Source organism: Bacillus rossius, chromosome 6 (assembly GCF_032445375.1).
Source record: "Bacillus rossius redtenbacheri isolate Brsri chromosome 6, Brsri_v3, whole genome shotgun sequence".
Lineage (NCBI taxonomy): Eukaryota > Metazoa > Arthropoda > Insecta > Phasmatodea > Bacillidae > Bacillus > Bacillus rossius.
Genome location: NC_086334.1, coordinates 21,185,386 through 21,197,747, shown reverse-complemented (window position 1 = coordinate 21,197,747; position 12,362 = coordinate 21,185,386). Strand labels below are relative to the sequence as shown.

The 12,362-nt window shown below is 40.8% G+C and overlaps 1 protein-coding gene across 3 annotated transcripts in view; it reads right to left on the bottom strand.

The window, feature by feature from the left end:
* The window catches only part of LOC134532830 (kinesin-like protein KIF12), a 63,176-nt gene that overhangs the window by 49,609 nt on the left and 1,205 nt on the right, over positions 1-12,362 (bottom strand). For all 3 annotated transcript variants that reach the window (XR_010075191.1, XM_063369745.1, XM_063369746.1), the window contains exon 2: positions 8,007-8,097. Coding sequence is in view for 2 of the 3 variants with exons in the window: in XM_063369745.1 (XP_063225815.1) it covers positions 8,007-8,092 (86 nt within the window). In the remaining variant the exon portion in view is untranslated. The remainder of the gene's footprint in view (positions 1-8,006; positions 8,098-12,362) is intronic.

The window sequence follows — 12,362 nt, the reverse complement described above, 5'->3', positions numbered from 1 at the left end:
GAAAAAAATGGACTAGGTACACTTTATTTGTCGCAAAGTTCGAAATTTCTTAGATTGAAAAATTATGCCAAGGCTGTAAAAATATTTATTTTACCGCAAATGAACTATACTCAACATTCCTTACCCATTCCAACATTTCCAGCTCGTGAACATAGCAACTGAGCTTGAAACCTTGAGAAGCGTGAGAGAAAGAAACGATATTGAGTAGCTACTTCCTCTCCTTTCCGCTAATATCCAGCAACCCAAGCCATTAGGCATTATCTTGACAATTTTCGCATTAATTACCTTCGCTGCATCGGTTTCCCAGTAAAAAACGCTCAAAAATGGTATAAGTGACGCAGCAAGTAGACGTGACGAGCGGATTTTCAACTAAGCTTTTTTTTAACTTACTATACAAACAAATAATTCCCTATGGCTATCACAAATTCAAGGGCTTCTCGCACTAAAATGTACTGTGTTTTTAATGAATGTCTGTCGTTAAAGAGCAGCGTTTTTTTTCACCAAATAAGCCTATGATTAAAGACCGTAAAAATTCGCGGATTCCTTTCGAGACAGGCTGGAATCCAAACTCGTTTAGCTTAATGCTGCGTCAGTGATTGGACCGCAATTTACCTGAAGGACTCTGAGCCAATGGCAAACACTCAACAAAAGAAGTATCGAATCATAAGAATCGCAGTAAACAGTTTCCCCGAGTCGGTAGCCAATGACCATGTGATAGTTGCCAGAGTACATAGGAGAATCGTTTAGTCTATCCTAGTGGTCATTGAAACCGCGAATTTTTCCAGTCCCTACCTATGATCACTTTTATGAAACAGTACAGGTGTACACTGAACTGTGTGCTTGTTCTCCTCGATTATGTTACTAAAAGTGCGTTCATTAATATTTTTCAAGCTGATTTGTTAAAGATTAACTGATAAATATGATAAGGTGAAGTCCATAAAAATGCAAGGCAGGGAATTCTTCCAGCTCATCAACCCGACCCTGGATAGTCTCGTCTGTGTTCAGTCGTCTCTGGCAAGGAGTGGACAAGTTTGCAAACTCAAATATAAATTTATTTTAGTAACACGCGTCTTACGAAAAGGAAAGATATCCAAGAAAGGCATGTCGGACAACCTACTGTCACCACACAAAAGTTAACATGATGCAATGCGTGGTGCAACTGTGTTTAGTCGCTGTGATGTCGCTTTTATATCACTCGTGCAATGAAGCAAGTTGTGGAATGTTAAAAAAAAAAATAAGGGGAGGGCAGAGGGCAGACAGCAGTCATTGTTTTTACTATTTAATATTATATATATTCCGTTCAATAAATTATAACATGTATCTTCACAGGGTGGGGTGTTTGAAATTTTATGAAGATAACGATTTTACGAATGCAATCCAAGCGACTGTGAGCATACGTAAAATCGAGATTCCAGTGTAAATTGCTTTCGAGTCTACTGAAGGTAGCGGAATCCTTATCCCTTTAAACACTTTTGAAGGGAAAAAGTGGTTTTCCTCTAAATTAAAAATTCCAACATAAATTTTACGTTGTAGACTTTTCTGAACAATAATTCTTATTTGAGTAACTTTAAAGGTGTTAGCTTACCTTAAAAATTGTGAATATTCTGAGCGGATGTGACGAATGAGGAAAACTAAGAAACACTACATAATAACAATGGTTTTTATCTTTACACTTTTCACTTATTTATTTGCACTTAAGTTATTTATACTGACTGAATACACTAAACTAAATCTAGACCAGATGCATAAAACTGTAGGTAGACCTAAAGACTATTGAAAAATCTCTGTTTTGAGATGTTATTTGTGAACATACACATTATTATGACGAAAAAGTAGCAAAACATTTCGCCGTCTACAAGCACATGTCAACTGTCGCGTCGTCTAACTCTGACTGGTCTAAATCTGTTGTGTTGTGTTATCGCGCGAGCTTGGGTAGGAATACGAAGGGGAATGACTCGCCACGGGCGTTGCGCTTGAACAGCGTTTTCTCCCTGTACACAACACCTTATATCGCAGCAGCAGAAACTAATGCTTGAACTAACATAACAAATGAAATAGACATGTAAAAAACGATATACAATAATATCTTCGTGTTGAATCACTTCTACATAATACCGAATTTAAATAATTTTCTTTAAAGTAAAACACCTGACTACACTATATATTTTTCCTTCCCTGAAAGCTAGGGGGGGGGCCACGGCCCCCCCCTGCCCCCGGGTATGGGCGCCCTTGATGACGGGGCTGGAATCGAACCCTCGACCTTAATTTGAGCGTGGCGCCTTTACGATCCCTGGCTCGGTAAGTTTGAAACAATTTTCACATATTCGCCTTAGATTGCAAAGAACTCTTGTCCGTTCACTGTGTCTCAAACGTTACGCAAGTCATTGCAAATACTAAAAATTTTCGTCGCGTTCGGAGTGCAAGACACGAAGTACCCGAACGCTCTTCGGCAGTTCTAGTTCCTGAAATCCAATACGCGGCGCAGCACTCCGCGTTATCTACGGTCGTGACGGAGCAAACTGCTGCACTGTTCGACCCACGCTATATCGACCCCGCGACCTGAGGTCAGGGCTACCGCCGTGGTGTCCACGCAGTTAATAATTGATCACGGAACACCCGTTGTTCCGCCCAGTGTTGCGCTCCCAAAAAAAGGCCTCGTTTCGAATTGGTTGACAACCTTAAAGGACCACGAACGAGGTGTAATCCATATGAACCACGTGCTTTATCCCCTTTTTGTTGCGTGGAAGAGAAGATAGGCCATTAATTGTGCCTCTTGTTCGACAAGCACTTCGAAAGATGCGTGTTCAGGATAATCACACAACTCTTTGAGTATCTGGAAGAAGAATGCCCACTGCGCTATCGTGCGTCTAATTTTTTTTTTTTATACTGGATACATCTTGGAATTTTTAACGATCTTTCCGTGACCTTTCCTTGACAGCCGGTAGTCTTCGTGATTGTTCTGAACGTGATTACTCTTCACGCAGTCGCCTTACAGGAAATGAATCACTATCCTCCTTGTAAGTCGCAATTGCAAGTTCCCGCACAGCATGCAATCAGGCAGACTCCCGCCGGGCACCGCTAGCACACTCGACGATGTGAATGGCTACTTTTCTATTCCCTGTTAAGCATGATCTGCTTGCGGATTGAAATCTTCAAGTTCAGCATAGGGCAGAGCGTTAGCCATCGCCCACTAAGCACGCAACCATGAAGATCGGAGAAGTTGACGAGCTTTCCAAAACTCACGGCCTGAAATTTGGTGGTTGGTTAAAGTGGCAACTGGGAAGAAACTGCCGATGGGTGACGTTACAAGGTGGTATTGCAGAAGATCGTGGAAATGGTGTCACAGCTCTTGCCCTTGTCCAGTCGCTCCTGTCCAGTGGAAGACTCGATCAGAGTCTCTCCGTGCCACCTGATGCCTCTCCCAGTTGCCGCCAGGAATCTCTGTCGGACTTTCTTCGTCCGCTGCAGCACTGGAAGCGAGCCGCAGCTCATGCGACACGACGTTTCTAGTAGCTGCCTCCTAGTCGTCATCGTCCTTTCTATTTATTTCAGCAAATTTAAACTAATTTTATCTAGCGTTTTAAAATTCTGAAATTTGAGTGGAATAACTGCTCAGTAAATTAAATTAACATTTTTTCTCAAAGAGTTTTAAATTTTATCATGAGTTTATTTTACCTAAATATTTCATTAAACATAAAAAAAAATTCAGTTCTGTAATAAATGTAATTATCTATATATATTTGTATGCCATACATTTTTTTTAATATTTTGTTGATATAAGTCACTCAAAAATCTAAAAGGTTAACTGTGTTTGACGCAAATAAAAAAACGGGATGCAGCACCTTAAGGCAAATTAGTCCACTTAATTTTGGGTTTTTATACATTATTTCCCTATTTAATTTACAATTTTTTTTGTTAAATAACAGGCCACGTTAAGACATGTTTTGTAGTGTGACTTTGGTATTTTTATTGCGTTATATTTTTTACATGTAACCATAATCGAATAATAATTTATTATTTCCTACAGTTTTGTTAAGTTCATGCGAAAAATACGGCACAATTGCCAAGGAATCCAGAAGCCGTGTGAAGACGTCTGTATGCCGTGATGATACCAGGTTGGTGGTGTGTAACTGCCGAGAGAGTGGACTCCCTGCAGGGTGTTGGAGCCGCGCGCTTCTGTGTGTCGCCGGCAGCGGGGAACATGCGCCAGCCAGTGGTGTCTGGTTACGAAAAGAGTGAGGATGAATAGTTCTGTTTCATTCGGTTTTTAAACTGTGATTTCAGAAGAGTTAAAGTGGCTATAACGCGTGTTTTCATAATATTCGAGCATGAAACATCCGATAGATATTATTGAAAGTACTCATGGAACTGTACATGCGCCATGACACCCACACACCCAGAACATTGGCTGAAGAGCAGTGTTTGCATTGTGGAAACAGTTTTAAAGGACTGTACTTCGTTGAAGTGACCGTGTGGTACGACTTTCATTCTAATTTATACGTTCTGTGAAAACTGCTTAATCCGCCGTTCTCTAGTTCGGCACATCCCTCGATTTGTTGAACTTGCTGCGCTGCCGACGTTCTTATTTTGCTCAGAGCTCGTCGTTAATGTCAGTTTGCATTTCAATACAGAGTTTCCTGTTTTCTAGCGGGTTGCAGTTCACATTTCCACATTTCCCGTTTCAACTTTATTGAAGTTTGATACTCCCGAAAAATCTCTTAATACAGCATGGCCGCGGTCCCAAACATGCCGGATTAAAGATCTCTAACTGCAACAACAACGAGACGTGGTCAAGCATCATTCCTGCAGTGAAAGTGCGTCTCCAGGCCAGGTAAGCCGGGCAACCGCCCAGCCCTGCGCCTAGCAAACCCCTCGTCCGCCATTTTATTTTTTTTGTAGTCCTTGCTTGTCTAGTTTTCCTATGAAAATAAGGACATTAATGGGAAAACGAAAATTTTTATTTTTATTAGCACCTAATTTAAATATCAATATTACTTGAGCTTTCATGATTTATATACTAAATTTTAATGCCTCATATAATGGCGCGATTCTCGCCGTAATTTGGTCGTTAGCATTAATAAAACCAAGCCGAGTTTATTATTTCTTAAGATAACTTAGAATGATGGCATTGTTTTCTGGAGTTTATTTTTAAAATGTTCCGGTCTTATCCCATACCCCCCGGCGCTTCCCTTTCTCCCCCTGTAAGACGACAGAGGCCTGTGAAGCGGGAAGTGTACGTGACCGCAAGTCTGCCGGCCAGGGTCCGTGAACACGCGAGCATGGCGTGCGGCGCCCAGGAAGCGAGGCGGGGCCTCGGGGGCAAGAACCCTCCCCGGGCGAGGTCAAGAGGGCTGCAGGGCCGCACGCGAGCGCGGTAAGAGACGGCCGCACTCCTCGCGCCCACTGTGGTCCGGTCATCCTGACTGCGTACTGACTACACCCTGGTCGCACCTCTGTGTTCGTACCATGTGCGTCTCTGCCTGAGGACGGGAGCAGATAGCAGTTCCCGAAACGTAGCTTGTTTCTGTTTTTAGAAAACTATTGTGCTTGTTTCGTATTTTCGTTTTGCTGTGTTTTTGTCACGTTTCAACTGTTGTGCTGAATTTTTTTGGGTTCAATATTTTTGTGCTGTCATCATTTGTGGGTGTTTTTTCGTTCTGTTAGTCCATTTTCTTTGTTTTTCTTTGTTTGTTGACCATATTCCTGTTATGGAATATTATGTGGTGTTTATATCCTGTTGACAACAGCAATTTTTTGCTTAATTTGTGTTTTTGTCTTTTGTGTTTTTTGTAGTTTTCTTCTACAGACATACCGTGCATGTGCTTTAGCAATGGCGTATGTCCAAAATCTTACATCAAGTCACCCTGGTACAGGTCGTCATCTTACTACAGCAAACTAAATGTTCATCATTAGAAAAAAAAATATTGCTCGAGCTGTATATCAAGCAACACCACACAATATTCACAGTAATTTCATGTCAAGGAAATTTATTTCAAAATAAAAAACATTTCGTAGCTGATATTAGCTAAAGAGGTAATTTAAGAATCCATATAAGAAGATAGCAATAGTCCAGGTAGTATCTGTTTTGAGAAACTTCGGTGCTGCCTGGTCCATGCTGTCCACGAGGATTGCTTAGTAATTTTTGAGTTCAGTGACGTAGAACCAATTTTTCTCAACCAAAAAAATAATCACGAAAATATACCTTCTTCGGCTTTTTATTCGAAATATTTGTCATTATTTTTCCTTCTTTCTACTGACTTCTCCTATCCCCTTGTCCTCATAACCATGTTCACCTCAACCGTGGAAAGCCCTCTTAAGACCTTTACTTCTATGATGAAGCCGTTAATGGCGTGAAATGAGTTCGTTGAATTAAAAGATTTTTTTTTCTGGAACGTCATCAAAACACGGTGCATCGTATAACGCTTCCTTCGAAACACTCCGCCTCCCGTGAACGCACAGAATGCTGGATACCCCAGGCTCTATGTCTACCGCTGGCTTAGCGGGCTCATGAGCCCTCCTTACCCGGACACACGGCTGGACAGAGCTTCAGGAAAAACCAAGCTATTAAAACAGTGCTCTAGGTATACGAGTGGTGTCCGGTTACGAAAAGAGTGCGGATGAATAGTTCTGTTTCATTCGGTTTTTTAAACTGTGTTTTCAGAAGAGTTAAAGTGGCTATAACGCTTGTTTTCATAATATTCGAGCATGAAACATCCGATAGATATTATTGAAAGTACTCATGGAACCGTACATTTAACATCATACCTCTCTTGTATTTGTTGTTCTGTTCCAAATATTTTCAATTGATATTTAATAAAGTGTGATATCAATGCAGTAAACAATTACAAACACTTGCGCGACTTTTACGTTCATTATATTACACTTAGTGAATATGTGTTGAAAATATTTGTAACAGAACAACAAATTCAAGAGCGGTATACCTAGTTTTAAATTTACAGGAACCGAACTTAACTATAATGACGAGAAAATGAAGGGAAAATAAGTGAACATGGCGTGTGAGACCGGCACTCATGCCGGCTTGCACAGTCATGGCTTGAGGCAAAGTGAAGTATGTATCCATTTGATTAACCTGCAAAGATTTTTAAGTGGATTTTACTTACCTGGGTGTGCAAGCAGCCCTTAAGGCTCTGCGTCACCCACCACGTTGTCACATAAAATGGCTTTCAACAACTGGGCAACGCATACAACATAGCTTCTGCAGTCTCACTTAGACATGGGCTTCGCAACCGGGGGGGACGGGGGGACACGTCCCCCCTCAATAATAAAAGTCTTCAATTTCGTCCCCTCCAATAATATATTTAGTTTCGTAGTTATATTAAAATATGATTTCTGTGATATAACCCATATGTTTCGCATGGTGCATTAAGTCCAATCGTGGTAACGTGAGCACTTTTTAATTCGATCTTCGTGTAAAATCAAAATCAGGTCCGATACCGAGGAGAGATACTATAATAATAGTGAATATAATCACTTTATTACTTATGTTTGTGTAAATGTGCGAAATATTCTTAATACTGCTGCGGCATTTAAGTGTAACATTCAGGTTTCTCCTGATGTTTAAATTAATGATTTTGTGTGGATATAGCACCAGCAGATATGTTAACTATTTTTTTATTACAAATGTGTTCTCTGAAAATATTTTTTATAAAAAAGAAACTATATATTGCAACCAACTATAATTAGAATATTTAGGAAAGAAAATACCTAAAAACCACCTTTTTGCACCTTCAAACCCCAAATTTTCCCGGGGGTGGACCCCTGGACCCCCCGCTTTTTTTTCCAGGGCATGGATATTCCTAAACAACTAAATCAATTGAAGTCCCCCCCCCCCCCCCCCCAAAAAAAATATCATTGCGACGCCCATGAATTAGATAACATCTCTTCAAAAACAAACGTGAAAGGAGCAACCAAACAGCGGGGATTGAAGCTGGGCGGAGAAGCCAGCCTGGATGTAGCCTCGCTCCTGACGGCCACGGAATACTCACTCGCTGCCTCTGCTGGCGGGGGCCGGCTGGCCCGGGCTGGAGCCCCTGGAGCGAGGCTTCCTCCACAGCGTCCTCGTCACCATCATGGTGCCTGCACACACACACACACACACACACACACCTGGTCTCTCCACGATGTCACTAGCCGTCGATCCCGTGACCTGCGCCTCTCAGAGGGGTCCGGGAAATATAATACATCCATCCGTCAAACGTTTAGCAGACTCATATACCTTTGACGGACGGATGCCAGGCAATTGCCACCAGAATACAGGCCTGAGGAGTTTGACATCGGTTCGTTCATGTGTATTGCGTACAGTAACATTGGGGCTGTCAAAACTCGCGTCCAAACTTTTTAATCCAAGGATTTTATAATACAATACGTACATGAACCAAACAATATTGAGTTAAATATCTGAGAGGAAAACACAGGTTGAAGGGAGCACTTATTTTGGGAAAAATATTTTGGAGGACGAATGAAATAACGACGTACATCGACGACGGACAAACGGAAGATTCCGACCGTACGTCCTTAAAAAAATATCTTTTGACGGACGGATGAAATTTTTACGACCATCTTATTGACTGCAAACCACGTGATTGACGGGCGGATGACAGACGGAGGCGATGGTCTGTTATAATTCCTGGCTTTGTTTCACGCGCCGTATTGATTATTTCATTTTCTTGTCATTTCTATTATTTCTGGCTTTTCCTGTACATTTATTTCGACGGCACTCTTTCCTTTTTGTGTTTCATCTCAAGTTTTTTTTAACATGTAACTTACAATTACTAAAATAATTGCGGTACATGTCATTTTTATTATGATCACTTGCGTGACCTTTTACAACTCGAAAATTGCGTTGAAAAATATCTGACGAGAAAGCTTCTGGGTTGAATTTATTAAAATCTCCTAATTAATAGTAATTAATAAAAAATAATAACCACTAGGCGCGTGGGACTGAGCCTTAAAGCGTAACTTGAGCACCCCCTGTTCTTGAGTGCGAATAACCAACCACACGTCCATTCCAACTGAATCCAGCATACAGTAAAGAGTCAGTTGCAAGACCAGGCATCAACTGGCTGTCACTGAAGAGGCTGGAGCATCACGAGAACAGACAGCATTTTCTGGGACAAAAGAGAGCCAATGTTGCTCCAAAGAGTGAGATACACCCTCCCGAGCCCTATTGCATTCTTTTTGAAGGTATATTAATGTTTTCTTAAATACTTAAAATTCAGTTGTTAAACTTTTCTTGTATCAAAAGTTTTATGAAACTATAAAAGTTCAGTATTTGTGGCCGTAAACTTGTAAATATCCCAAGGCCATTATCTGCCATGTAGCTTGTCTTAGCCCTCCCGAAGCCTTGCTGGGATCGCAATATAACACAAGGAAGCCAGCGTCGGATGTCGGAGAGAAAAAGCATCATTCGCGACAAACGAACACGCATGTTGCCCCCAGCAAGAATCAGGCATGAGGTGTGGGAAGAAGGAAAGCATGCCTGGTGCAGTGTGTTCTCGTGGCAGTCAGACCACATACCAGCCTGTCGCCGGGCTTCGGAATGACTCGGACTATGGAGCCGTTATTCTGCCGAAGACCGTGTCTCGAGTGTATTATCGGGAGTGAATGAAGCGCGCTAGTTACGTATATCCACTATGCCTCAGCACACGTGGTTCGAGACTCGGGGTGAGAACAGTTCGTTAGAAGAGGGGGGAGGGGAAGTAAGACCAAGTATTCTGACGGCAGAAGCACCAAGTTGTAATTCCTGATAGTTTTGCGCGCTTCATTTTGGGTGACTGTATTAAGAGGAGGAATAAGACCAGACATTAGGGCGCTGCCCTATAAACACCATCACATTTACACTATAAAAGACAGACAAAACGGCTACAGGTAAAGTTATGATTTTTCGTCCCGTGGTTCGGCACCAAACAGTGCTTCGCAAGTCACAGCGAGCTTCGAACCTCTTGGATACCGGCTCCGTGATAATGAGTTTGATTAATGTCGCGAGTTGGGATCGAACCAACAAAACAGCTCACGTGAGGCTAAAGTATTTGTCTTCGTGCGACCTGAAATCAATGCTCAACATATTTTGAACACCTGTTGTTATTATTATTTCATGTTTTCGTATCCAACTTGTAAGAAAATCAAACTTGCTTACAATTGCAGTATAGTTTCTACTGTGCATTCTAAACAATACCTAATTAGGTATGCAAGAGGTGTGAGGAACCGCGTTCATATGGCAGAGTCATTTCATTCGAGCGTTGATCTGAGACCCAGTGTTTGATTCATAATTTATCCACCAACATTTCTAACACGTGGTTCCGAGACCTCCACTTCCCGGTGTCCTGTCATCTTTACATGGCTCGTGCACCGTAATGCAATGTTTAAATTATTTACAAAGTTATTTAAAGTTTCATTGTTTTAGTATTTTGTCACAGGAAAATTTAATTTACTGCATTAATTCGCAGTGCTATCAGTGTTCTCATTCAAACAGTTTTTATTCAGTTATATGTATTCGTTTATGTAAATACTAGTCACTTTTAAAAAAGTCGTGACTTGAGGCAAAGGAAAATTTTCTTCCGTTTGATGAACCTGCAAAGTATTTGCTTAGGTTTTACTTACCTAACTCTGCAAGCTGCCGTGAAAGAATAACTTATCAAGGTAGCCAGCGGGGAGGTCCAAACCCCTCCCTTCCAGGGTTTAAAAACTAGCAAGCGAAGATTTAATAAGAAAATTATTGACTCAGTAACAATTTATTTAAAAAAAACATAAAGTAAAATTTAATATGCTCTGTTCAGTTTTCTTTTAAGAATAATAATTACTTAAATTTCTATGTGTAAACTTCTGATATATAAAATTATATACCTACTATTCCCTGATATTTTAGCGTGGCAATATTAATAATAAAACACGATATCATGCTTAAAACGGACCCTCTCCCTTACAGAATCCTGGCTACGGTCTTGAAATGGCCCTACAAAGCTGTCAAATTAAAGCTATAGACCTCCAGATGCTAGCCTGCTTAATATTTCTCGAGGTATAGAGGGTGAGTTGTGAAGGAATCACTCAGAGTGTGGTATTACAAATTGCAAGTTTAAATATTAGTCGTTGAGTAGTTCGTCTTATTAAAAGCGCTCGAGGAAGGGGTGGCATGTAAAGGTCCAATGAAATAATTAATTTCTCGAAATTTCACTCAATGTCTTATCAACCCGCTGGTACTTATACAATATTATCGATTCCACATTTCTTAACACCACTTTGCATATAATACCGTCCTAATCACAAGTAACCTGCTTCACACTTTAAATACTTTACACGGTAGTGTATGTGTGTGCATGTAATAAATAATCAGATACGTACTATCGTAACAGAAACTTGGTCCGCAAAATGCATGTCTAACACCTCGTCGACCTTGCGGCCATCAGAGAGAACTGGAGGGTGAGACGGTGATGCGGGGCGGTGATTGGTGGGGCAAACGAGTTCCTACCCACAGCATCTCACAGCAACGTCCGTCACGTTTTGCAATTTACAATAAAAATTTATTTTTTTGAAATTTTGTTTCAACGATCGTGGCTAGAGCCTTAAGCAGCCCATTGCCATTCAAACAATCGGCCGCGTTGGACCTTAAAAACATCAGCTGTAATTAATTGAGTAAGCTATGAAGCAAAGGATACGTATAATTGGGCTGTCAATAGGAGAAAAAAAAAACATTTAAGCATATTGAATTAGAAAGTTTTTGTTCAAGACTTCGAAACGCAAGATGGAATTGATTTCACGTGATGAACTAAACAAATGAATCCCTTTTGACCTGCGGCCACGTACGGGGCCTATATTATACCAGCGGTGACATTAAAATGGGAACTTAAATTAACTAGTGATTTTCCATCGGTACGTAAAAGACGTCAGAACGAGCACACTGTCTAAAGCTTCGTGTTGAGTTCAGTAGCACATTCCTCACAACGTTCTTTGACGGTCGTTCGAACAAACATAATGGCTTTTAGCTTGGCCGGGCGTGGCACTAACATGGTGAAAGGTATATATAAAAAAAATTATTTAAAAATGTACAACTTTCCGGATCTCGCCCACCGTCCATTTTAACTTCCAAAATTTGGTTAATTTAAATAACTCTATAATTAAATTCAAACATTGTTCCACAACAATATAATAGAATGTTACGACTTCAAATACCTGTAAGTATATTTTATGTGTAAAAAAATTGATATGTATCAAGACATTTTTTAAAATGTCATATTTTCGGTGGTTTTCTTACATACAGCCCAAGGGTGGCTCCAGAAAAACGTTTCACGGGGGGCCTTCACACAAACAAGGATGCATGCCAGAGATTGGCCTTGGAACATTTACAC